The following is a 22,281-nucleotide window of genomic DNA, read 5'->3' as shown; positions in this document are numbered from 1 at the left end:
TTCCAAAACATCTGTCCACATAAGCTAAGTCGAACCTCCTATCTATATTGAGTTAATCCTCTTCCTTAATCCCGATGCGGCTCCGACTACCAATTAGCCTGTCAAGCAGTCTGTCAGTCAAGCCAAAATACGGGTGCACACGATACGACATACTCATCAAATTGATGCCTCTTTCGTCCATCAGCCCGACGTTTCTCCATCGACTTGCGTACTTTGCGCTCTGGTCGCACCACTATTACGGGGACAGGTGAATGTGAGACACAATACCTGTTTAGAGATCTCAGTTGGCGGTTCCCATGAAGCAATGCTTATGCCATACCTGCTGACACTGCCCATTCCGGGTGTCAAGAACGCCTGGCTCCATGTTTTGACCAGTCCTGTTTGACCACGTGTACCCACAACAAGTGAATCGGGACGATATAGCGCAATTAACCGTTCAATGGTCGAGGTAATCTTGCCAGCAACGAATTCCACGACTACCGAGAGCTAGAAATGAGTTAGCTACTGTGATTCACAGACATATAATATGCGGCATATGTATACCTGGCGGCCTTCGTGCTCGAGGTTTTTGGCCAAAATATTTTTCATAAGCTCTTTGGCTTCCTCTCTCACTTCTTCATGAAGTTGCTTCTCTACGAACCAGGTTGAAATGAGAATTCAAACTGGAGTATTAACCAATTCCGTATTTACCTAGGTCTTCGAGATCGAATCCTCTAACAACAATCAACTCATCTCCATGCTGAACTAAGCTCTCCAGAGTCCAATCGAGAGCTTCCATTCCACTCTCATCACCCGAGGCAGCACATAGGAATACTCGAGTGTTACGTGTTCGTCTGTACCCTTCGGAGCTGGCCTGAATAAAACCGATAATCACATGTCAATGAAATTTAGCCATAAAACATCATATTAAAGACTTACCTGAAGAGTGAAGCTATCTAATGCCGCATCGCTCGGATTTTCAAAAGTATCAAAAGAAACCTTGGGCTTGTAACCTGGTACAGTGGTGGAAGTTCCGGTGAGTGTACGGTGGATCGCGGGTAGTGGTGCGAGGGTCGATTGCGGAGATGACGGAGGCAATTGAACGTGAGGCAGACTCTAGAGATAGGCCAGAAATAAGTTTCTGATATGTTCCGTTTTGAGTATGCTTACCAACGGAGTGGCATGTGCTGGTGTGGGAGACGCCGGGGTAGAGCCAAGCACTGGTGATGCTGGACGAGAGGGCTGCTTCATAGCAGACCGCAAGGGAACGGACTGGGACATCCTGATAACTTGTAATAAACGAACGTTAAGCGATTGTTTCAGATCGACCAAGTTTGGAAAACGCTGCGTCGTTTGCCTTGGCTGTTGTCAAGAGGAGTGGCGGTCGCACGAAGCTTGGCGGACGTACCTGTGGCTATGCCATCAGGTACAAGCGCCAGAATGATCTAAGCCGTATTTCTCATGAACCAAATTGAGATAAATGAACGACTGCACTTCATCGTTAATGTTGCGGATGGTCATATCAAACCGGTACTCCTCACTATATTATACGAATAAAACTTGGCATTTTACACGTCGATGAAAAGCTGACTGAGGGACGGAATTTTGGCTCTGCGGCGTCGAACGCACATGATATTCTACCCTCTGACCCACAAATACACTGATACTTGGCATAATCTTAAGCTTGGGTTGCTAGAGGGCTCATCAAAATTTTTGATTGTACTCAGCGGGCCATAAAATGGCTATCAAATTACATGTACGCACGGTATAATAGGGGGTGCATTGTGCCTCTCCAGCAAGCACTCTCCCCCTCCTCCGGGCGAGGGAATATCCAATAAAACAGGACTCATGAAGCCCAGCAACATCGTGCCGAATAGATGTTATACTAATATTATTGACTTCTGCTAAGCAATTAAATATTCGTAGCTAATATACTCATACCGCAGGCTCGCCTAATTCGGTTCCAGCGCACTCATATTATGTCACCTTGGTCGTTACACCGAGAGCTCCACGGGCAACGAAGCTGCCATCAGTGGCCCATCAGGCTTCTGTAGATCAACTTGAATACGTGGCTGTGAAGCGCCGTCTCGAGTTCGGTAGGCTGCTGCGCATGTATGTGGCTTATATATCGCGATGAATCATGGCGCCAGTATCTCCGCCCTCTACCATCTGTTTCTTAATAAGCCTTCTACTTAAAAATGACAACGTAAAAAAGCAAACTCTTTTTAAGAAAGCTCCATATCTGATTTTCATCTAAATGTCAGGTATACGCTCTCTCGCACCTCGCCCAAAAACACAACCCTAATTGATCCTGGGGGAACGGTGGCATACGAGGTACGAATACCCAATATAATTCAGATTTCGTTCTAACAAGAACGAATACTTCAACTAGATATCCTCCACATATCATCTGGGAGGATCTCAGACCACAATCAAGAAAGCAGACCAGACTTTGGCAACTATTCACTGGAAAGTGTTTCAGAGAAGCACCATTACATGGAATGGCAAAACCACAACGATTAGCGAGATATTTCCCAGATCCCGTACTCTTTCAACGTATGCCAAACTGTAATGAGCTTTATCAATTGATAACTGATAAGACCTATAGATCAAGAGTCTATACTACACCAAGTGGCGAACAATTCAAGTGGAAGGATCGTGCAAAGCTCTATGTAAGTAACAACTGCTCCTAAATCAAAGTTGACTAATCTCCTGGTGTTCGGAATTAATAAATAGTGTGTTTCCGTTGACACTGGGTTGAACCTTGCGATGTACGAGCGAACGCTATTCTATCTTTTCCGGAGCAAAAAGTCGACATTGGATATTTCATCCAGCGGAGCTCACCTTACTGACGCTCTTGTGGGTGAGTGAGATTCAACTTGGAAGACTTACGGTGCATAAAATAATCTCTTTATTCCTAGTTACGTGGGCTATTGCTGAGAAAAAGGCGAGAGACAGGAGGCGTTCTCGTCGACATGGTGGTGGTGGTGGTGGCGGAGGCGGGGATGGTGGCTAATCCTGCCGAACCCGATTCATAAGAACAGAGGATTTTCCTACCCACTGGCGGTGATGCCCCAATATCGAATGTATGCTGGCGCGCTACTGTGATTACGGTAATCAATATCAGACTATAGCTGGAGGTTTGAATACCCCCTTGTATGCAGCTACAGCTTAGGCCAATATTATGTACTAATAGATGCCTAGTGACCTTCTCCTTCCGGTCGCTATATCACGTCTTTTGAGACACAACCGCCTGTGCAGCACGCGAAAATCATCATCAACTGCATTCAATGTCTGAAGTGCACAGGTATGATCGATTCACATAATACGGCTCTGCATGGCCACAAACTTAAGGCAAATATCAATGCGCCCCTCATGAACTCTACCAGGAATCGTCAGAGAAAGAAACCATTTTGAATGGCATAGGTAACCACCGGCCCATCACAGTCCGGCTCACCAGCTGCACTGCAGGGGACTAGAAATGCTGCGGCCGCTGACAGAATAACCGCCTCATCAGTGTGACTCGAGTTGATAATTAACCACCAAATAACACTTCGCGTAGGTCGGATAGAAGCCCCAATCGATTGGACCGACACCATCTGGAGCAGCGGTGATAGTGCGATATCAGGTTGAGTCATATGTATAATGCCAATTGGAATAATAATATGGCCAATCTCAGGATCAAGCCAATAGCCCGGTTCCTGAACGTCATAACTTAGGAACAGTGCATCAACTAAATGTCCGAGTACTCCACGGGCTGTTCAGCCGTAGCACTGCCGTAGCACTGCCTTTGCCCAGCTTCTGTAGATCGACGTCGGACAGACATAACTTTGTATTGACCTTCGGGTCAAATATAGCACTCGACACGTGGGAAATCGTATATATACTTGCATTGAATCTCCGCAATCCTCCATCATCTCCCAAGAAAATGACTACGTACGTATGCAGGCACACACATGGTATTATGGTTACGTAAATGACATTCATATCGTACCAGATACGTCCTTTCAAGGACTTCTCCCAAGAACACGACGCTGATTGATCCAGAAGGTTCAACATTTTATGAGGTGCGTAAACGCTGCAAACGCATTGATTTACCAGCTAATATTTCCAAGGTTACGTCAAAATACCACCTTGGGGGATCGGATACCACTATTAAGCGGGGAGATCAGGTACTAGCAACAATACATTGGAAAGTTTTTAAAAGGAGCACCATAACATGGGATGGTGAAACCATGTTTATTAAAGAAATATTCCCTAGAACTGGAAGATTCTCAACGTACGAAAAGCCATTTAACTATTACAACACTAACCCGGATCGTTACCACGTACGTACATACTTGTAGGTCACGGATTCATACCGCACAGACTGGCGAGAAACTGAAATGGAAAGATAAGGGAAAACTATACGTACGCATGAGCCTTACCAACATTATCTCTGTTCTTAGCTAACTTTGGATTTACCGTAGTGTGTTTCAGCTGACAGTGGGCTTAATTTGGCGGTGTATGACCGAACGCATTTACACCACTTTCGGAGCAAAAAGTCAACACTGGAGATCACAGCCAGTGGCTCTCACCTTGCAGATGCCCTCATAAGTAAGCCAAGTGGTCTCAGATATTGATTATTTGAGTAATTGACCGTGATACATATTGCAGTCACTTGGGCAATCGCTGAAAATAAGGCAAGGCATAGGAGACGCTCCCGTCGTAATGGTGGTGGAGGAGGTGGTGACGGGGGTGGCTGAGGATCTGGGAATTGTGCAATGTATGACGCATGAACCGGTTACCCTGGCTAGTGTATTTTCATTTTAATTTAATATCTATCGACCGAATAGTCTTTATCCACGTGACCTTGCGTTCGATCGCCCAAACACATCTTTGACGTCAGCTTCTCTAAATTCGATCGACGCCTAATTTGAACTTGGATGCCACCACCAGGCCGTCTATACGATGCTCTCACTGTGGTTTGTACTGCAGCACAGATTATTCAAAGGGCGGCCGTGATAAGTGTGGAGAAACAACTTCCTTCTGCAGCTTATGGTCCAGCTTACCGTACCCGAAACGACCCAAGCCCAGAAACTCAAACAACTGCCGGAACTCGAGATGCTAAACCCGCGTTTGATACGAGTGAAACAGGCTCGAGATACACGATACCCCCAAATACATGGACATACACTCAGGCTGATAAAGCTAATTCCTCCGAAACGAAAGAGCCTGCATTAGACCCGGTTTCCCCAGTCACGGCGCCTGGCACTCCGGAGGTATCGCTGTCTAATGGGTCCGTTCTGAGCGCAAACCTAGGTCAAGCCAAATTAGATGATTTCGACTACTATGAAGAGACAGAGGTATGCTCCGAGCTTGGATTTATATGAAGGATTCACTCGACCACCTATCCAGCCTGCCGTGAAGCTAACCCCTTCCCGAGTACCATCATCTCGACTCGGGAGACTGTTTCATTATGGAAGTAAGTATCTGATAATTGATAAAAAAGATTATGAAGGCCTCATCATGGAGGTGAACAGGTCTTGCTGCCTCGTTGACAGCAGGAACTGCATCGGAGTACGTTCGACGGGCGGCCACAGGCTCGGGTACGGGCGCGGGGAGTGCAATGATGAGCGAAGCAAATATATCGAGACTTGTAGACAAGTTGTCTCGTATGAGAGGCGCAGCACTCAAACTGGGCCAGTTTCTCAGTATCCAAGGTGCGTGCATTTACCCTATTCAGACGACCGTCTAATCCATTGGTTAGATGCCCATGTACTGCCCGAGCAAATCGAACGTGTTCTACGTCAGGTACAAAACAACGCGCATTATATGCCCAATTCTCAACTCGAGGTAACTCCCCATATACTCTACACCAAGATAAAATTAACTTGACCCTGGGTTAGAAAGTCTTAACCGCAGAACTCGGCCCCAACTGGCACGAAAAGTTCTCTCATTTCGACCCGATCCCAATCGCATCCGCCTCCATAGGCCAAGTCCACAAGGCGGCTATCCCACCCAACGACGCACCCATAGCACTCAAAGTCCAATTCCCCAACATTGCCCAGTCGATCCACTCTGACTTGGCCAACGTTTCGAGTTTCTTGACCGCCAGCGCGCTCCTTCCCAGGGGTCTTTATTTGGACCGGACGTTGGCGGTGATGAAGGGCGAACTGGCAGAGGAATGCGATTACGAGCGGGAAGCATCGTGTATTGAGCGGTTCGGCGAGTTTTTAGGACGAGAGGGCGAGAGGTTTAGGGTGCCGAGGGTGATTCGGGAGTTGACTACCAAGCGGGTGTTGGCGATGGAGTGGATGGAAGGTGTGAGTGTTGCCAAGGGCGCTAGATGGCCTAAACATATCAGAGATCAGGTGCGTAGTTTAGCTCTTTCCAAGAATTCGTGTTTTGACTTTTTTTTTTTTGGTGTAGATAGCGACTGACGTTCTGACCCTCTGTCTACGCGAGCTTTTCGAGTTCCGCCTGATGCAAACGGACCCCAACTGGTCCAACTTTTTATACAACCCACGCACCAACCAGTTGGAACTCATCGATTTCGGCGCATCGAGAGAGTATAGCAAAGAGTTTATGGACAACTGGTTCGAACTGTTGAGTGCTGCGGTGAGAGAAGACCGGGACGCGTGCGTGGAATATTCGTTGAAGCTTGGGTACCTCACGGGAGAAGAAAAGCAAGTAAGCAGTGTTGCGGAATCGTCTCTGGCTGGGTCTGGTTGATTGAAACTTCCGTGCAGGAAATGGTAGACGCGCACGTTCGGTCCATGACCCTCTTGGGCATCCCGTTCCGCGCATCGACGGCCCAGCCGTTTTCGTTTAAATCTCAAACGATCACGGATGAGATCCGTGCGCTTATTCCTGTCATGCTGAGATTGCGGTTGACACCCCCACCCACGGAGACGTACAGTTTGAACCGGTGAGTCGTGCGGGTTTTGGGTAGTCGAGGATTAAATGGCTAAGCTTTTGTGTGTATGCTCAGGAAATTATCTGGTTCATTCTTGCTTTGTGGGAGGCTTGGGGCGGATGTTGATTGTAGAAGCATTTGGGAACGGGTTGTTGGGTCTTATAAAACAGGGTAAATCCATAGAGGATTGGCCGCTGTATTCAAAAGCATAGAAACCTCTAGGGTGTAGAAGATAATCCCAATTCATGAAGCTAAAAATTCCACATAAATTAGATTAGGGCAATACTTCATCTTTATACATTACAAACCATGCTTTCTGTAGTTCAAATACGCATATATACATTATCGTGGTATCATGTCGTGTGTGGGATCATCTCAGGTCATCAAAAGCCCCAGCGCGTTATTACGCCCCAACTCCCAACACACCCACCAACACGCCCAATACCACCAACCACCTGGCAGCACCACATGTCCTCTTGGCAGAATTAGCACCTTGGCGTCCATCCATCACCCAATCCGCCCACGCGGCATGCATCTGCAACACAAATGCCTGCCCCTCTGCACTTTCCTGCCCCTCTTCCCCAAACGAATGCGGGTTCACAACCGGGGTGAGCCATCCGTCAGGCGTGACTCGCGCATTCGGGTTCGTCGATGGTCCGACGTTGGACAGCGCGGCGTGGACTCGTTCGGCCGAGGGCAGGTGGGTGTGGATCCCGGAGACGAGCGAGAGGCGGTATGTGGATGCTGCGATGAGTGCGGCAGAGGCTGCGTCTTGAAACGTGGACGAGTCGTCTGCGTAGTTGTAGAACATGCCTTGGTTGGTCTGTATAGATCCATACTTAATACTATTTGTGGCTCTTATCAGAAAGTGGACGTACGAGTTTGGGCCACATAGCATTCAAGATCTCTTCAGTCCAATTTTCCAGATCCGAGACATGTTTACGCATTGATCTGGACCATTGGCTACCGCGTATCGTGACCAAGACGCGTAGCATGCCCATGGCGGCCCATCCGTTGCCCGTACTCCAGTACCCGCGATCTTCAAAACTCCCAAGCCGAATATGCTGCCACATCCCGGTATCGTCAGCCAACACGTCGCGATACAACTTGATTTGGTTGTAAGACTCCTCGACGAGTGTCTGGTTATCGGTCAGGACGCCGTAGTATGCGAGAAAGGGAGGGACCATGTACACGAAATCGGACCAGAGCTGAGCTTCGTCGGCTCGGTGGGAGATGGCACCGTTGGGGGCTCGAGGAGTGATGGTGAGGAGAAAAGTCAGTTGGTCTGCGGCTGCTTGGGCATAGTTTCCTCCCTGTTTACAGGATTAGAATAAAGTGGTATTTGGGATAGAAAATTAATAACCCACCGACGCGCCGGTCCAATTGGCAATCAGTACACCGACGCCATTGCTCGCTGGGTCGGCGGCGCTACCGTCTGGCATCAAGGGCAGTTCTCCAGCAGTCTTGGATTGTACAATGTTCCTTGAAATACCAATCGTCGAGAGAGTTGGGGGCATTGCGAGGAGGAGGAAAGTCCTCACTAAACACCGAGAAAGAAGGCGTGTCTAGTTCGAGAAGTGTCTGGATGCGTGTTCCCAGCTCCCAACTTTATACCCGATCTGCGATTAGCTTCAAGGGACCTTGGTGTGGCATATTGGAAGCACGAACCTGAGCTGAGCAGAATCCTCCAATCGTTGCTTGACCTGTGAGATCATCGAGGCGTTGAGCCCTGTGCTTCCATCTGCGGCTATCGCGGTTGACGACAGAAACAGTACTATCACAGATCTACAGATAATATTCATTATAATCATAAGTAGTTAATAAAAAGTCGGTATGCGAGCAGCGGACGCTCAAACATCATGTTCCCAAAGATCGCATGGCTTTATTTTGTTTCCCAAGCACACAAGGAGAAATGTGACGTTATGGCTGGAGCCAAGACTAACACTAGTGCTTGGGAATTTCTGCGTCATGATCACGTGAACTGAGCTTTGGAACGGACGATTATCTTTTGCTGCGTCGTGAGCAACCGTTTGGATGTGTTCAAGGTGCAAATACTAATATGGTTACTTGAGCTTTTCTCTGTTTCTGTCCAAGAGCTGATATTTTATTCGAATTTGAACAAAACCTTTCTTCACAGCCCACTCGCCACCCTTGACTCCATATGGAAGACCGCGATCCGCCCACAACTCAACCCCGTTCATTATCTTTGCTCCAGTACAAAGAGTGAAAAACTGTGTGAAGTAGTTATATATGACTAATCGAGTGTGTACGGAATTCGTGTCTGGCCCCAGTTACGAGACCCCTCTAGATACAGACCACGTAACCTTGTGTGCCAGTAGACATAAACAAAATTCTCTGGCAAGTCCTGCAAAGGCCTAGGATAAGGAACAAGTTTGACAGATCTCCTTTTTGTATCCATAAATCTGCTAGCGGACATTGCCATATTGAATCCACGGATGTTACCAGGCACCACTACGTTACGCTCCCAGAGTTCTAAACGATCACCTAAGGCATCAAGTAGGGATAACGAGTTCCGAAATATGCGCCGAAAGTCGGACTCGGTTAGGGGTTAAATGGCTAAGCCAAACCTAGATATTCTAATTTTATGGTTGATTTAGTTCGCGCTCTGGACAAGATTGATGGCCATATCAACCAGCGATACAATACAGAAGGTTTCTACTCATATCAGCCATATCCAACTGAAGCCTTACGTCACTGTCGCTATGCATCCCTGCAATTTCCTCATGATCACCTGCCTATTGTAGATCCTCTGGAATCCCCTCGACAAAACCTCCAAAACCTCCAGAGATTTTGGAGGTTTTCGTAACGCCTGCATTACCTTGTCCCCAAAGCACACAAGTTAGTTGTGCTTGTGCTCATCTCGACAGAACTTCGATTTCAACTTGGCTACCTCTGGAACTTTCTACCTGAGCTGAACCGGGGCTTTTGCGTCTTCTTGGGACTAGCGCTCATCGATTATGAAGACATTTAAATTATGATTACTATCGGGCGTCTTATTTGCCGCGGTCATTCACCATCACCGACGCTATAGAGCGGTTGCTGTGTTCTGGGAGAATCGAAATCAGGCCAGTCGTTCGACCATATAAATCACACTCTAGTCCCAAGCATTGCGGTACTATCGGACTACCTTTGTCCCCCCCCCCTTCCCCATCCAAAAAGGGAAAATCTTATAGTCTGGGTCTAGATTCGTGTATTCACTGCTCACAGTTTCTTCCAATACCGACTATATAAGAGATTCTGGGGTACGAATCTTTGCCAAGCACCCGAGCTCAAACCCAGCTTACCTCGCGAGAGTATACAGGTAGAAGGAGAATTCTGTTACACACTCTGTTTGAGGCGGCACATTGATAACCAGCGTAACAAACATGTCATTTGAATCACCATTAACCGGAACAACAGAAAAGGCTATCGTCATTGAAGAGTACGTATACATATTCACACACCGTCTCCCTGAGCATAACACACTTATTCTGCATTCAACCCAACCCCAGTCATTCAGAACCAAAACTCTATGCTCTCGTTATTGGTATCAACAACTATAAACACATCACGCCTCTCGACGGGGCAGCAAGCGACGCGGACGAAATATTCAAATTCTTGACTTTTGATCTCAAAGTGCCTCCGAATCATATTATCAACTTGCGCAACGAGCAGGCATCCCGCGTGAACATATTACAAGGATTCCGAAGCCTCGTACATGACCCGCGCATCAAAAATGGAGACCCGATCTTGATCTTCTACGCCGGACATGGTGGCTCATATCAGCCCTCCAGGCAGCAGAAGAGACTGTACGGGGCAGGGAAAATTCAAGTGATTTTCCCTCAGGATTATAAATTCCCAATTCCAGGCTCTACGGAGCTCGTCAACTGTATTCCGGACAAGACTATTGGTGTTCTGTTGAATGAAATTGCGGCGGCAAAGGGGAACAACTTGGTAAGTGTTTCGCCCCATCCCTTGATCATCCTCGCTATATCAGCCAACCGATGGACATCTCAGACCGTGATCTTTGATTGCTGCCACTCTGCCTCGGCCACTCGCACAAGCTTTCCCGACGACGGAACAAGGCAATCACGTAGTGCCGAGGTTACTATGGACATTCCAGAGGATATCGATAGTGACATTTTTGCACCGAAACCGAGTTTTAACTTTCAGCTGCCCACGCGATATTCGTCGACTGGAATACCTTTTTGCACCAACCAGTCTTCCCATGTTCATCTTGCAGCGTGCGGAGACGAAGAAAAGGCATGGGAAGAAAAGGGTCGAGGCGCCTTTACCGTTGCGTTGTTGAAAAACATTCGAGCGCATGGGGTGGATAAAATCACGTACCGTGACCTGATGATTTCTTTACCTAATCTTCCAAGGTGCGTTGGATGCTGTCCTAACAATGGCTAGCTTGAGTTACTCACTCTATTGGGACAGACAATCTCCACATTGTTACGGGGCTCATACTACTCGCAACATTTTCAACTCTCGAGTGCCCTCTCGGCGTGTTATATTTATTCCCGCAAAGTTCGAGCGGGGTTCACTACTTCTTCAAGCCGGAGCCGCATCGGGCGTAACCTTCCAATCCATCTGGGAGGTCTACGGTTTCCCGACGCAGGATGCTCCTTCCTTGGGTAGATTTTATGCCCAAGTTCCAAAGGTGGCAGTTACCGAACTGAAACCTGAGAACGAGGATCAGGCCCCGTTGGAGCCGACCGATGGGAGACTGTATGCACGACAAGTCGGTCAGGGTCCAGGAAATGAACTCAAGGCTGGTTCTCGCCCGCAGCTAAAGCTGCTATTTTCGAGTCTTCAGGCTCTGACAGCGGAGCTACCGAGCCTGGATTTAACGGGAGTGAAGTGGGGTATGTTGCCCATGAGGAACGCGATAGTGCCGATATTACTGTCGAGCTCGACGATTCAGGAAAAGTTGCCTTTTGTATAAACGACCCCCGGGCCGAGGAACACGGCCTAGCTACCTTGAAGTATCGCAAACCTGCGCAGCGCAAGGAAGTTGAAAAAGTGTTATTTGCCGCTGCCAAGTGGCATTGGCATCTTCATCGTGCGCCGGATAACGCCAAGGAAAGAGTCACTATCGAGTTGGTAAAGCTCCCAGAGGTAAACGAAGACGCAAATGATTTTGGTGACGACAAGAATGCACCAGAAGATTCGTATGAAGTCCTCGACTCAGAAACAGGGGTCGTGGACTTGGTGGTCCAACCGGACATTCCCTATGGGGTTAAGTCACCAATCGCTTGAATATACCCCTGCATATAAAGGGTTCTACTTCAATCTCGCAAATTTTGCTATCTGTGAGTCAAGACTGAGTTTTTCACAACGGGTAAATCTCGCTCATATAGTCCTACTATATAGATCCATTGCTAGGGTCTGTTTCAGGCAACGCTCTCACCGATCCCGAGCTGCCTGCACGCAATTATATTATAATCGGTCGCGATATGGGCGACGAGATAATTTTTATGCTCGAACCAGGTGTAAAAATGGAGCTAGGTTACTTCAAGCTGTTCTGGTCAACGGACTCGCTAGAGTTATACATTGGCCAGGACTCGCCGTTCGACCAACCTGCAGATTCACCCGAACCCGAGAGAGAAGTAGTATCCGGCTATGGTTTGTTCAGGAGAGATTGGGGAACTGCACTCCTAGGTCTTGTGCAGAGGGCCGCTTGATTGGAATTTCATTCCTCGAAAATACCTTTGCTTGAGTCCGGGGAGAGGGGCAAGGGTTGATGGGCCGGGGGATAGGCTAAGTGTGTTTGCGAAGAATGAGGGGTTACTGAACAATATGGAATCACACCCGCGCAAATATATGCGGTATCAATAGTGTTTATGAAATCCAGTCCGTATACCAAGGCACGACAAATTCTATAACTGAAATAATTATGGCTTGAAATGAACTGGCTCGAGGGCCATTGTCCCACCCTATTCCAGAAAATATATTTTCGATATTAACTAGCTATGCAGCTTTCATCACCAATGCTAAACACATAGTGCCCCAGTCATGGGTTGGCTGAACCTCCGCTCGGCCAACGGCTCTTCCTATAGACCCAGGGCGCATTTTGAAGGCGACTTCTGAGCCATATCGCTGACTTCAAGCGGAATAGTGGACCAAAAAACCTTCAGATAGCCAAGTTCAGCCCTACTTTCGGGCGAAACACCAAACTTCAGCGGGGAACCCCCATCTCGACCATCCCCGATCACTATCTTTCCACCTACAGGGATTGTTGCATCCTCAGCACCATTAGCAACAGTTTGTCCAAACATGTCACCTAAAATCAGAGAAGTTAGTGGGTCAAAGGTCAAAGGCATGATACACTTGACAAAATACCAGCTCACCAATCGAGAAGTCTGTCGCGTCGAAATAAAACATTCTAATGTATAGTGGTAACTTTGAGCGACTGATCAACTCAACGCCATACAAATCATTTCCCCTTGCTACAAACTCGATCATCCCCCTCTGGGCTGGCATAGTTACGGGCTTATCGAGGTACTCTCGCTTCCCCCTCACTCTCGTGGCTATCCTCATCATCGTCATGGGGTCGATTTGAGGTGACCGGTTCTGAGGATACCGGTTTGTTCGTTCGAGGTGCCATCTCCATTTTGCGGCGGCAAACAGCACTGTTTCTATCTCCTCTCTGGACGCAGGCTTGCGATATTTGAGCTCCGAAATGCCATACGTCTCCGCAATTGGGTTGCGCAAACGAAAGACGACCTCCGGTTTGGCCGTTCTTGAGTAGAAATCTAGCTCTAAATCGGCTCTATCCTATCCTGCTCCATTACATATCCAACTTCGTGGATGGTACCATTAATCGTATTTGATGCTGCATTATGTGGGCGAAGCAGGTCGCGAAGGCTCTGGACGGGGCACCATACTCGCAGCACAGTATCCTGTCCAGCATGTAGGTGCCGCGCATATACCCGTATTTTGGTATGTCTCGGTGCCCCTCTCGCCAGTTTATCTAGCCACATTTCATCTTGCCTGTTACCGAGACTCAAAAGCGTAGTCCCGATATCCGGAAAGTCCGCAACAACTCTTGCGCGTGGAACAGAGTCCTCTGTTGCCGTTTCATGTAGATCCCACACCGAATCCTCGGTTACGCCTGATTCATCACCAGCCTGCAACTGTAGGATCCAAGAATCATCCTCGAGGTCACAGACGACTGGTATGAAGACCCTAGTTTGTACATCAAGGCGGGAGTCGAATAGAATACGACTCTTGTTTCGGCCATAGCAATGAGGAGACTGCCTGAGGGTGGGTGCAAGTGAGTTCGACTCATGGACCACACCGATAGCTAAACTCACGAAGATATTAACGGCAATGCTTTCAGCAAGTTCTCGTAAGTGATATTATCTACCCGGCTTTTTCGAAGTGTATCGAGAAGTACTGCAGTAAAATATCCCCGCCCCTCGTCTCCCATGCCTTTTGATTAGAGCCACACGCGGCAATATGAATATGAGATGCTTGGTCTGAGTATAAAAGTAGCTCAGAGCTCCGTCCTATTTTTGTACTGAGTGATGAATGAGCGAGGATGTCGTCGTCGATGTCATCGGGTATGGGAAATAGTACATCGGCACTACGGCCTTTAGACCAGGTCGTTCCAGATCATCACGTGTTCCTGAAGCGGAGTGACACGAATCGAATATAACTGTCTATAAAGGCATTAGAAAGGGAGGAATTCAGTGAGTATGCCAGGACGATACCCACAATGTTGTTGCCTTTCGCAGCGGCTAATTGGTTTAGTAACTCAGCAATAGTTACGTCTGGAATACAATCCACAGAGCTGTTGGAATTGCTAACAGGGAGGCCATAGTCGTAGGGAAATATGACCTGAATCTTGCTGGACCCATACTTTTGCCTCCATTTCGGTTCCGCTTCAGCTAGACCCCCGTGACCGGCAAAGAAAATGAGTATCGGATCTCCCTCGTGGATCCGTGGATCTTTCTGAAGCATCATAAATGCGTTCATAATCGCTTTTCGAGATGCATATCGATCATAGAGAGAGATGATATGATCTTTGGGGACCTTGAGATCAGAAACAAGGAACATCTCCATCTGCTGGGCATCAGCTATGGACCCAGCAAGCGATATAAGTTTGGGATAGTTATCGATCCCGATTATTAGCGCATGAAGACTTGCTCCTAGCCATCTGGTGCTTGACAGGGCGTTAGACCAACCCAAGTCTCGTGGCTAGCATACACTTACGTTCGTGAAGGTGGCTGATGTCCCCCCACACCGGATTATTCATTTGTGGAGTACTAGTACTATAGCTATAGGGTTCTGGTAATATGTAAATGGAGCACTGCTTGGCCGTATAACAAGGACTATATTAGCGGGGCGAGAGCGACAGTGGTTGTACTTGAGCTTATAAATTGTACATCCGAGGCGCGCCGAAGCTGTGCTTGTGAGAGTAGAAGGCTGCCGTCTCGTCCTGATTATTTAAGACGATCATCTGAAAAAGACCTTGCTAAAGCGCTAGCTGATTTTCATCCAGATATGACCCGATGGGGCCGAATGTTCTCGTATCAATCTGGATATATCCAATCAGCCTATCAGTTACTATTATTACCAGGCTCCGGATTATGGCCCATCATGACCCGTAGGATACTCACATTCGGGTTTGACTTTACAGTACATGTAAGTCTCCCCGACTCGTCGCATCTTCAAGATGGTATATTTCAGGGTGCGTGGGCAAAGCGGTACAGTTGCTTGGCTATAGAGCATCCTACCAACCTGATTCACTCGACACTCACTCAGATGGCTCCGCGCTTGGTAAGGTGGGTTTTCCACGTTAGTGGCCAAACCATTATCACCCCTGTGTCTTTAGTAGTTAAATAAATAGCGGAATAGTAATAATTGGTAATAAGTTATATGTATCTAGGAAGGTGGGCTACTCTAATACATTGGTGTTTAGTAATCGAATTAACGCTCTAGAGATGATGTACAAAGGGGTGTCATGCTAGCACTAGTAACGCTTAGCGTGTATAAATAAACGAATACTGCATTGTAATAATACTGAAGTCGAGTGAATGATACGTATGGCATATAGGCCAATTTGCGAGAAAGGACATACTATAAGCATATGATCATCTAGATCCGATTAAATTACCTTTCCGAGGGCGAGTGTTGAACTAATGTTAGACAGACGGTTCCCCAATCTTTCATTACTCTGTGCTTGGAAACCTTAGTTACCCCCCGGCTCGACCTGGAATCAAAGGCCGATGGTTGAGGAACGTGATCCAGTTCGAGTGGGTCAGTGGACCAAAAGACTTCAAGTGCCCTACTTCAACCTTCTTTGTAAGGGGAATAGTGAACTTGAGCGGAGAGCCACCGTCAACAGCGTCGCCAATAAAGAGTTCTCCATCGGCAGGAAGCTCCGGATCACCCTGGCCGTTCGACGCGCTATGTCCAAAAAGGTGCACTATAGGCTATATGAGCCGCATTATATGGTAGGTATCAATGGTAAATGGGCCTACCAATGGAGAAGTCTGTTGCATCAAAGAAGAACATACTGACATAGAGTGGAACGCTCCTTTTGTTGGATAACTTGATACCGTACAGATCTCGACTCCGCGCAACGAATTCTACCAGCGCAGCGGTACCTGTTTCATCGTATGTAACTGCACAGACTCGGGATCTTGGAACAATTCCCGGCGGTTAGCTCTAATGCTCTGGCCAACTTTGTACATTCCCATTTCTATTACTGAATGACGGCCTTCCTTGATGTGCTGTTCATTGATACGCCGGAGATGCCAGTTCCATTTCGCGGCGGCAAATAGCACCGACTCGACGTTACGTCTTTGAGCGGGTTTCCGTTGCTCTAGTTTTGAGACACCATGTGCTTGGGCTATTGAATCACATATCGAAAACGCCACTTCTAAACTTTCTGGGGCTGAATCTATGTTATGAATTTCTACCTCGAGGTCGGCACCCTCCCTTGAATGATGAATGTACCGACCTCGTGCTTGGAAGGCATGCTAATTTGCGAGGTCTCTCGATCACTGTCATGAAAAAGCATCCTTGCAGCCTGGGGCGAGAACCACACTTTGAGTTCGTTGCCTGTTCCAGCATTCAGCTGGCGTGCATATAGACGCAGTTGAAGCCTAGATTTCTGGGCTATATTAATTCAAGCGATCTTTTGTCTTCTTCTGTGAACGGGGTCAATGTGGTGGTCGAAACTCGGGGACCTTTAGCAGTAAACCTTCCGAAAGGTTGCGAATCATATGCTACGGAGAGGTGTAGCTCCCAAATTGACCCGGAAGTGATACCAGAGGAAGTTCCAGCCCCAAGAGTCAGAGCTCCCTTTCAAACGTAACGGGTATGTATGCGTTTTGGGAGCTTGAGATACGTGAATTGAAGATTACACGAGACTTATTGGCACCATAACAGTGCGGTGATTGACTACAAAAGTAAAGCAATGGTGGACAATAAGCTAGGGTCTCCATGAAACAATGACTTACTTGATTAGATCTGGTAAAGAGATAATTAAGTTATGGTACGTTAATTTCTCTACGGGACACGACTGTAGGACCCAAGCAGTGCGGTCGTGAACCGGCCCTGTTGGTCTTGTTCCCACGCTTTCTCCCTAGAGCCACACGCTGCTAGGAGTACATGAGATCCTTGATCAGTGCAAAGTATGGGTTCCACCGAACGCGATTTTCTTCGACGAGCAGGAGCTGCCCCGAGTATGTCGTCATCAAGATCGCATGGTATATCATGTAGAAGCGGGCACAGCGCGGCTGCATGGAGGGAAACACTCCAGATCCGTCTCTGCTTCCTGATGCAGAATGACACGAGTCAAACACAACTGTCTGGCGACTTGACGTCAGAGATAGTTAGATTTTGATCGGCGATTGAAGAGCTTACTATATTATTCCCCTTCTCTTCGGAAAGACTGTTAAGTAATGTGGCGATTGTCTGATCGGGAATGCAGTTGATGAGGCGGTCAGACTCCATTTCTTGGTCACCATAATCATACGGAAAGATAACCTGGACTTCGTTCGCCGCACCACTGTTCCGTTTTTCTCTCCATGATCCCCCATGTCCAGCATAGTATATGAATATGGGATCTCCTTTGACGATACGTGGGTCGTCGCGGAGTTTAAAGAAGCCCTGAATTATGGCAGCTCGAGATGCCTCCTCGTTTCGAAGATTGATTATGTGGTCTAAAGGAACTTGGAGATTGGTAGACAAGAATTTAACCACTCTATCTGCGTCCGCAATGGCTCCTGAGAGTCGATCGAGATTCGGATAATCATTGATGCCGATGACTAGGGCGTAAAACGAGTTGTTGTTATCGATGTCTGTAGAATTGCTTGCCAAAATGGCACTATCGAATGACAATCCAAGTTCTTTGGTTTCTGCGATTGCAAGGGGCTCTACCATACAGTCTATGCCGGTTATGTTTCGGCTAATACTGTTTTTTTGCATTTGTGTATGATGTTTGTTTCCGTTAGAAGAAATAATTGCACCTGCTTGTACATCCGGAGGTAGATCGCGAATTGGCTGAGATATGAGCGTAGGGTATTTTTAGAAAGAAAGCCCCGTAATAGATACCATACGATATCAAGGCGAGTGACAGTGAGCTATAGACGAGTTGCATCCTTAAGCGAGGGCTCGGGATCTACTATGCGTATCAGGCAATTATATACGAATGGACCCTAGTAATGCAGTTCACCACGCCGCAGGCGTGAGTCAACTGGTGTGTTAGTTAATTTTGTAACTCTGTACGAGATCAATCTGTGTGCTTGCGGCGAAAAGCTCCAAAAAGAGTCTGGGAGAATTGGACGCTTCCAGGTATATTAGTTATACTCGGAATAACGACCCGACACATTGTCTAGTCTTGGTACATGAGGGTTTGTTGGTAAAATAACTTGAGAAGACAGACTCTTAAATTTAGCGAGCTCAGGCTGCTAGCAAGGCTCCCCGTTTTTTGTCTGCATGTATTTAGCATTTATCCTCTAAGATATCGCCATGGATGGGTAGATAGTTTGAGAAGTTCGTTACTCAAGTACGAGAAACTCCTCATGCCTTATTCGAAGCGTGCTATACGATCCGTAAATTTAACATAACGACACGAGACAGTCTCAAGGGAGAGGTGGTGGTGATACACGTTACCAAGGCCTTGTAGACGAAACATGGGGGTCTATGGAATGGCCTCAACCGCTATTCAATGCGAAAGTGCCTCCCGTGTGGGAGACATATCACTATACCAATCCACCACCATATTTTTTGGTCAACCCTAATTAGGTACGGGAGTATGGGATACTTTCCCGGACTGTAAACTCGCTCCGCTGTCACATGCTCTTTTTTGTACACATTTGCAAAAGCTTGTTCCCAAAATTGGTACAGTAGAACCAACCCGAATGATTTACATTTCGTAGATGAACTTCAGGTACATGTATGCCCATCAATTCTTTGCGTCTGCTGAGTGCTGTACTAGTGTCAAGAACGCCGTCCCCCATTCTATGTCATCATCTAAATCATGTCCACACCCCCTTAACCGACTCCATTGGCGTGACTTCCTGTTAAACACTGGCCTCTGTCCAATGCCATGTATCTCCAGTGGCTTCGTCGACCAGAACACCTTCATATACCCCAAATCCAGCTTTTCATCAGGGTTAAGCGTGAATTGCAGGGGGGCGCCACCTTTGGCGTTATCTCCTATTGTAAACGTTCCTTTGGCGCCTACCATTGCGTCTTTACCAACCGCATGTCCGAACATATCGGCTATGATCATATGAAGTGATTTAATAGGTAATGCCTCAAGATATTTAAGTTACACTTACATATTGAGAAATCGGTGGTGTCGAAGTAGAACATTCGAATATGCAGGGGTTGCTCGACTTGACTAGTCAGCTTGATCCCATACAGGTCTTGTTTTCTCACGTCGAATTCAACTATTCCATCTTCGTTGATACTCTTTCGTTGGTCCTCCACAAGTACCTTTCTCTCTCTGCCTTGGCGTTCGCCCATAGTGACCATTTCCATTGTCACCAGGTCGGTTGTGTCGCCGGAATCCGTGTTCTTGCGTTGCAGGTGCCACTTCCACTTGGCTGCCGCAAATAGTACCTCCTCGACAGCCGTCCTCTCTACACGTACCCACTTCTCGAGCGTCGCAACCTTATAGCTCTCAGCATGGCGGTCGCACAGTCGGAACAACACCCGATCAAACTCGGGGTTGAGGTCGACAACTAGGTCCGCGCTGTCCTCTGCCGGGTGAGCCACATATCCCACATCATGCAACCCAGATCCAACCGAGTAGGACGTTGTCTGATTGCTTTCGTCGGGAGGAAAGATACGCTGCTTGGCTGCAGGAGTAAAGTAGACTCGAAGCTCATCTACCACCCCGGTCCTGACTTGCCTGGCATATGCACGAGCCCCAGTATCGCCTCCGGATACGGTTTTATCCATGTGCTCTCGACATAACTTGTCACCGTCTGCCACTGTGGGTCGTAGTACAGTGGTCCACACTCGAGGGGGCTCTGCCTGGAATCTACCGAGAGGCACTTCTGCCGAGATCGAGTCGTATATCTCCCATACAGATTTTGTGGTAACGCCAGAGGCGGCACCAGCTTCTAGTAGTATATCGTCACTGTCCGCATCAAGCTTCACAGGTATGAGAATGTGCTTGCGCGACGGAACACTCGAGTCGAACAGTACACGGTCTTTGTGCTTGCCGTAGCAATGGGGCGATTGACTAAATCAAGACCAATCGACCATTAGCAGGTCACTAACTCTAGTATCTGCATACATGACTTGCCTGGAAAAGCTCGGCAGCGATTTTACCAGATTGTGGTACGTGAGCTTGTCCACCCCATGTGCTCGTATACTCTTCAGTAGCGCCACGGTAAACACACCTCTTCCATCTTCTTCATAAGCCTTTTCTTCCGAACCGCAAGCTGCGAGGTGCACATGCGATGTCTGGTCAGCACACAATGGGAGATTAGTATGGCGCTTGTCGTCCTTCTTGGGTGGTGGGACTATGCCGAGCTTGGGATCGATGATATCGCTGTCGATGTCCCAAGGAATATCTGCTTGACCTCGGCGGATCTCTTTCGCCTGTCCAGGACCCCCTTTTTCGGCCGGTCGTGATCAAATCTCGTGTACCGGATGCAGAATGGCACGAGTCGAAGATCACAGTCTGTTGAGATGTTATGAAGCCATGTCAAGTGAAAATATCGTTTTACTTACGATGTTGTCTCCTTTCTGATTGAAAGCTCGTTCAGCAGCCAGCGATTGTCCGGTCGGGATGCACAGAATCGGCTCCGAGGAACATTCTCTTTGACATCGTAGTCGAATGGAAATATGACTGGACCACGTGCGCACCCTTTTCGTTCTTCCACTGTTCTGTTGCTCTCCTTGCACCACCATGGCCAGCATAATATATCAAAATCGGGTCCCCGTAGTTTATGTGTGGGTTGCTCCAAAGTTGCATGATGGAATCTATAATGGCCTGTCGAGTCGCGGCGTTATCGCGGAGATTAACGATTTGCTGTGCTGGGACCTTGAGATCGGACTGCAGGAATTCCGCAAATGCATCAGCATCTGCCACTGCCCCTTTGAGCTTGGAAAGGTTGGGATAATCGTTGATACCGATGATAAGTGCGTGAAGTTTGGATGTATGATTACTTGTTCTGTATGCGTGATCAGCGCTACCCTGCGCTATACTATGAAGGTTATAAACTTAAGCTTACGTTTCAACTGCAGTAGTTCCGTTATCCAGCTGAAAAGTGACTTGGCTATCACGTTCTTCTCCTCCGGAAGTTGCGCCAGCAGAGGACGAGGCTGATGGCCCTCCTGGTTGCTCGTCCTTGGAGTTTCTGTCGATCCCCATTGATTAAACTAGGATGTATTCGGTAGTTCAGTGGAATTTCTTTCTTACCTCTCTGAGTCTTTGTTTGAAGCCATGTTCAAATAGCTTTGATGCACAAAACTATAGGAGTGGTGGAAAGATTAGAAGTCTTGTGAGATTATAAGTTATGGAACTGGGATGACTGATGATATTGATCCTACCGTAAGTCAGGCGCGATCAGCACGATTATTGAAGATGTGGCTGTACGCAGATATCGACTAAGGGTGGTTCTGATTCTGGGGGCCCTAACCACTCACAGGAGTTTTATCTGTACTTGAGCATCTTCGGCGCTTTCAGTTGGATGAAAGGCATCGCATGCACGGCCCCGGCACAGCGCCATTTTATGCATGTATGTGCAGGTTCCTCAGATGCCAAGAGTTACCACAGCATTTCTGCGATGTGACGGCCATTCTCAACGCGCACTTGAATAGCCCATGCTGGTACTGTGTTATTTACAAATAATGATCAGTGGGCGCAGCTATTGAACAATAAGCACCCAAATATACGGACTATGGACACGTATGCTGTGGCGTCA

General features: G+C 47.7%; 9 protein-coding genes across 9 annotated transcripts; 3 read left to right on the top strand and 6 right to left on the bottom strand.

The window, feature by feature from the left end:
- Positions 1-52: 52 nt before the first annotated feature.
- RhiXN_11092 (stress protein A family protein) lies at positions 53-1,230 on the bottom strand (the record flags this gene model as incomplete). Its single annotated transcript, XM_043330907.1, has 7 exons — positions 53-98; positions 154-267; positions 320-486; positions 544-632; positions 691-853; positions 919-1,095; positions 1,150-1,230. The coding sequence occupies 7 exons, from the start codon at positions 1,228-1,230 to the stop codon at positions 53-55; spliced, it is 837 nt and encodes a 278-aa protein (XP_043186252.1).
- Positions 1,231-2,177: 947 nt separating this feature from the next.
- On the top strand, positions 2,178-4,724 carry RhiXN_11091 (uncharacterized protein; the record flags this gene model as incomplete). Its single annotated transcript, XM_043330906.1, has 12 exons — positions 2,178-2,185; positions 2,244-2,313; positions 2,372-2,535; positions 2,588-2,651; positions 2,716-2,842; positions 2,901-2,987; positions 3,837-3,915; positions 3,977-4,046; positions 4,095-4,258; positions 4,326-4,389; positions 4,449-4,575; positions 4,636-4,724. The coding sequence occupies 12 exons, from the start codon at positions 2,178-2,180 to the stop codon at positions 4,722-4,724; spliced, it is 1,113 nt and encodes a 370-aa protein (XP_043186251.1).
- A 180-nt stretch (positions 4,725-4,904) lies between these two features.
- On the top strand, positions 4,905-6,893 carry RhiXN_11090 (ABC1 family protein; the record flags this gene model as incomplete). Its single annotated transcript, XM_043330905.1, has 7 exons — positions 4,905-5,324; positions 5,377-5,443; positions 5,502-5,681; positions 5,729-5,814; positions 5,868-6,332; positions 6,391-6,651; positions 6,711-6,893. The coding sequence occupies 7 exons, from the start codon at positions 4,905-4,907 to the stop codon at positions 6,891-6,893; spliced, it is 1,662 nt and encodes a 553-aa protein (XP_043186250.1).
- Positions 6,894-7,280: 387 nt separating this feature from the next.
- RhiXN_11089 (cell wall glycoside hydrolase YteR) lies at positions 7,281-8,394 on the bottom strand (the record flags this gene model as incomplete). Its single annotated transcript, XM_043330904.1, has 3 exons — positions 7,281-7,700; positions 7,756-8,190; positions 8,245-8,394. The coding sequence occupies 3 exons, from the start codon at positions 8,392-8,394 to the stop codon at positions 7,281-7,283; spliced, it is 1,005 nt and encodes a 334-aa protein (XP_043186249.1).
- Positions 8,395-10,263: 1,869 nt separating this feature from the next.
- RhiXN_11088 (ICE-like protease (caspase) p20 domain protein) lies at positions 10,264-12,564 on the top strand (the record flags this gene model as incomplete). The annotated part of the gene is made up of 7 exons (XM_043330903.1): positions 10,264-10,319; positions 10,390-10,831; positions 10,895-11,259; positions 11,318-11,625; positions 11,670-12,118; positions 12,160-12,192; positions 12,241-12,564. The coding sequence occupies 7 exons, from the start codon at positions 10,264-10,266 to the stop codon at positions 12,562-12,564; spliced, it is 1,977 nt and encodes a 658-aa protein (XP_043186248.1).
- Positions 12,565-12,933: 369 nt separating this feature from the next.
- Positions 12,934-14,312, bottom strand: RhiXN_11087 (mycorrhiza-upregulated peptidase C14; the record flags this gene model as incomplete). Its single annotated transcript, XM_043330902.1, has 4 exons — positions 12,934-13,163; positions 13,231-13,641; positions 13,698-14,140; positions 14,197-14,312. 4 exons carry the CDS (start codon positions 14,310-14,312, stop codon positions 12,934-12,936), a joined length of 1,200 nt encoding a protein of 399 aa, XP_043186247.1.
- Positions 14,313-14,477: 165 nt separating this feature from the next.
- RhiXN_11086 (ICE-like protease (caspase) p20 domain protein) lies at positions 14,478-15,140 on the bottom strand (the record flags this gene model as incomplete). Its single annotated transcript, XM_043330901.1, has 3 exons — positions 14,478-14,540; positions 14,600-14,961; positions 15,098-15,140. 3 exons carry the CDS (start codon positions 15,138-15,140, stop codon positions 14,478-14,480), a joined length of 468 nt encoding a protein of 155 aa, XP_043186246.1.
- A 940-nt stretch (positions 15,141-16,080) lies between these two features.
- Positions 16,081-18,277, bottom strand: RhiXN_11085 (ICE-like protease (caspase) p20 domain protein; the record flags this gene model as incomplete). Its single annotated transcript, XM_043330900.1, has 6 exons — positions 16,081-16,313; positions 16,369-16,438; positions 16,495-16,784; positions 16,847-16,995; positions 17,504-17,703; positions 17,759-18,277. 6 exons carry the CDS (start codon positions 18,275-18,277, stop codon positions 16,081-16,083), a joined length of 1,461 nt encoding a protein of 486 aa, XP_043186245.1.
- Positions 18,278-19,301: 1,024 nt separating this feature from the next.
- On the bottom strand, positions 19,302-21,802 carry RhiXN_11084 (ICE-like protease (caspase) p20 domain protein; the record flags this gene model as incomplete). The annotated part of the gene is made up of 8 exons (XM_043330899.1): positions 19,302-19,621; positions 19,681-20,591; positions 20,646-20,967; positions 21,002-21,035; positions 21,086-21,171; positions 21,221-21,528; positions 21,589-21,714; positions 21,777-21,802. 8 exons carry the CDS (start codon positions 21,800-21,802, stop codon positions 19,302-19,304), a joined length of 2,133 nt encoding a protein of 710 aa, XP_043186244.1.
- Between the last annotated feature and the right edge of the window lie 479 nt (positions 21,803-22,281).

Source organism: Rhizoctonia solani, chromosome 14, assembly GCF_016906535.1.
Source record: "Rhizoctonia solani chromosome 14, complete sequence".
Taxonomy (NCBI): Eukaryota; Fungi; Basidiomycota; class Agaricomycetes; order Cantharellales; family Ceratobasidiaceae; genus Rhizoctonia; species Rhizoctonia solani.
This window is presented reverse-complemented; position numbering and strand designations above follow the sequence as displayed.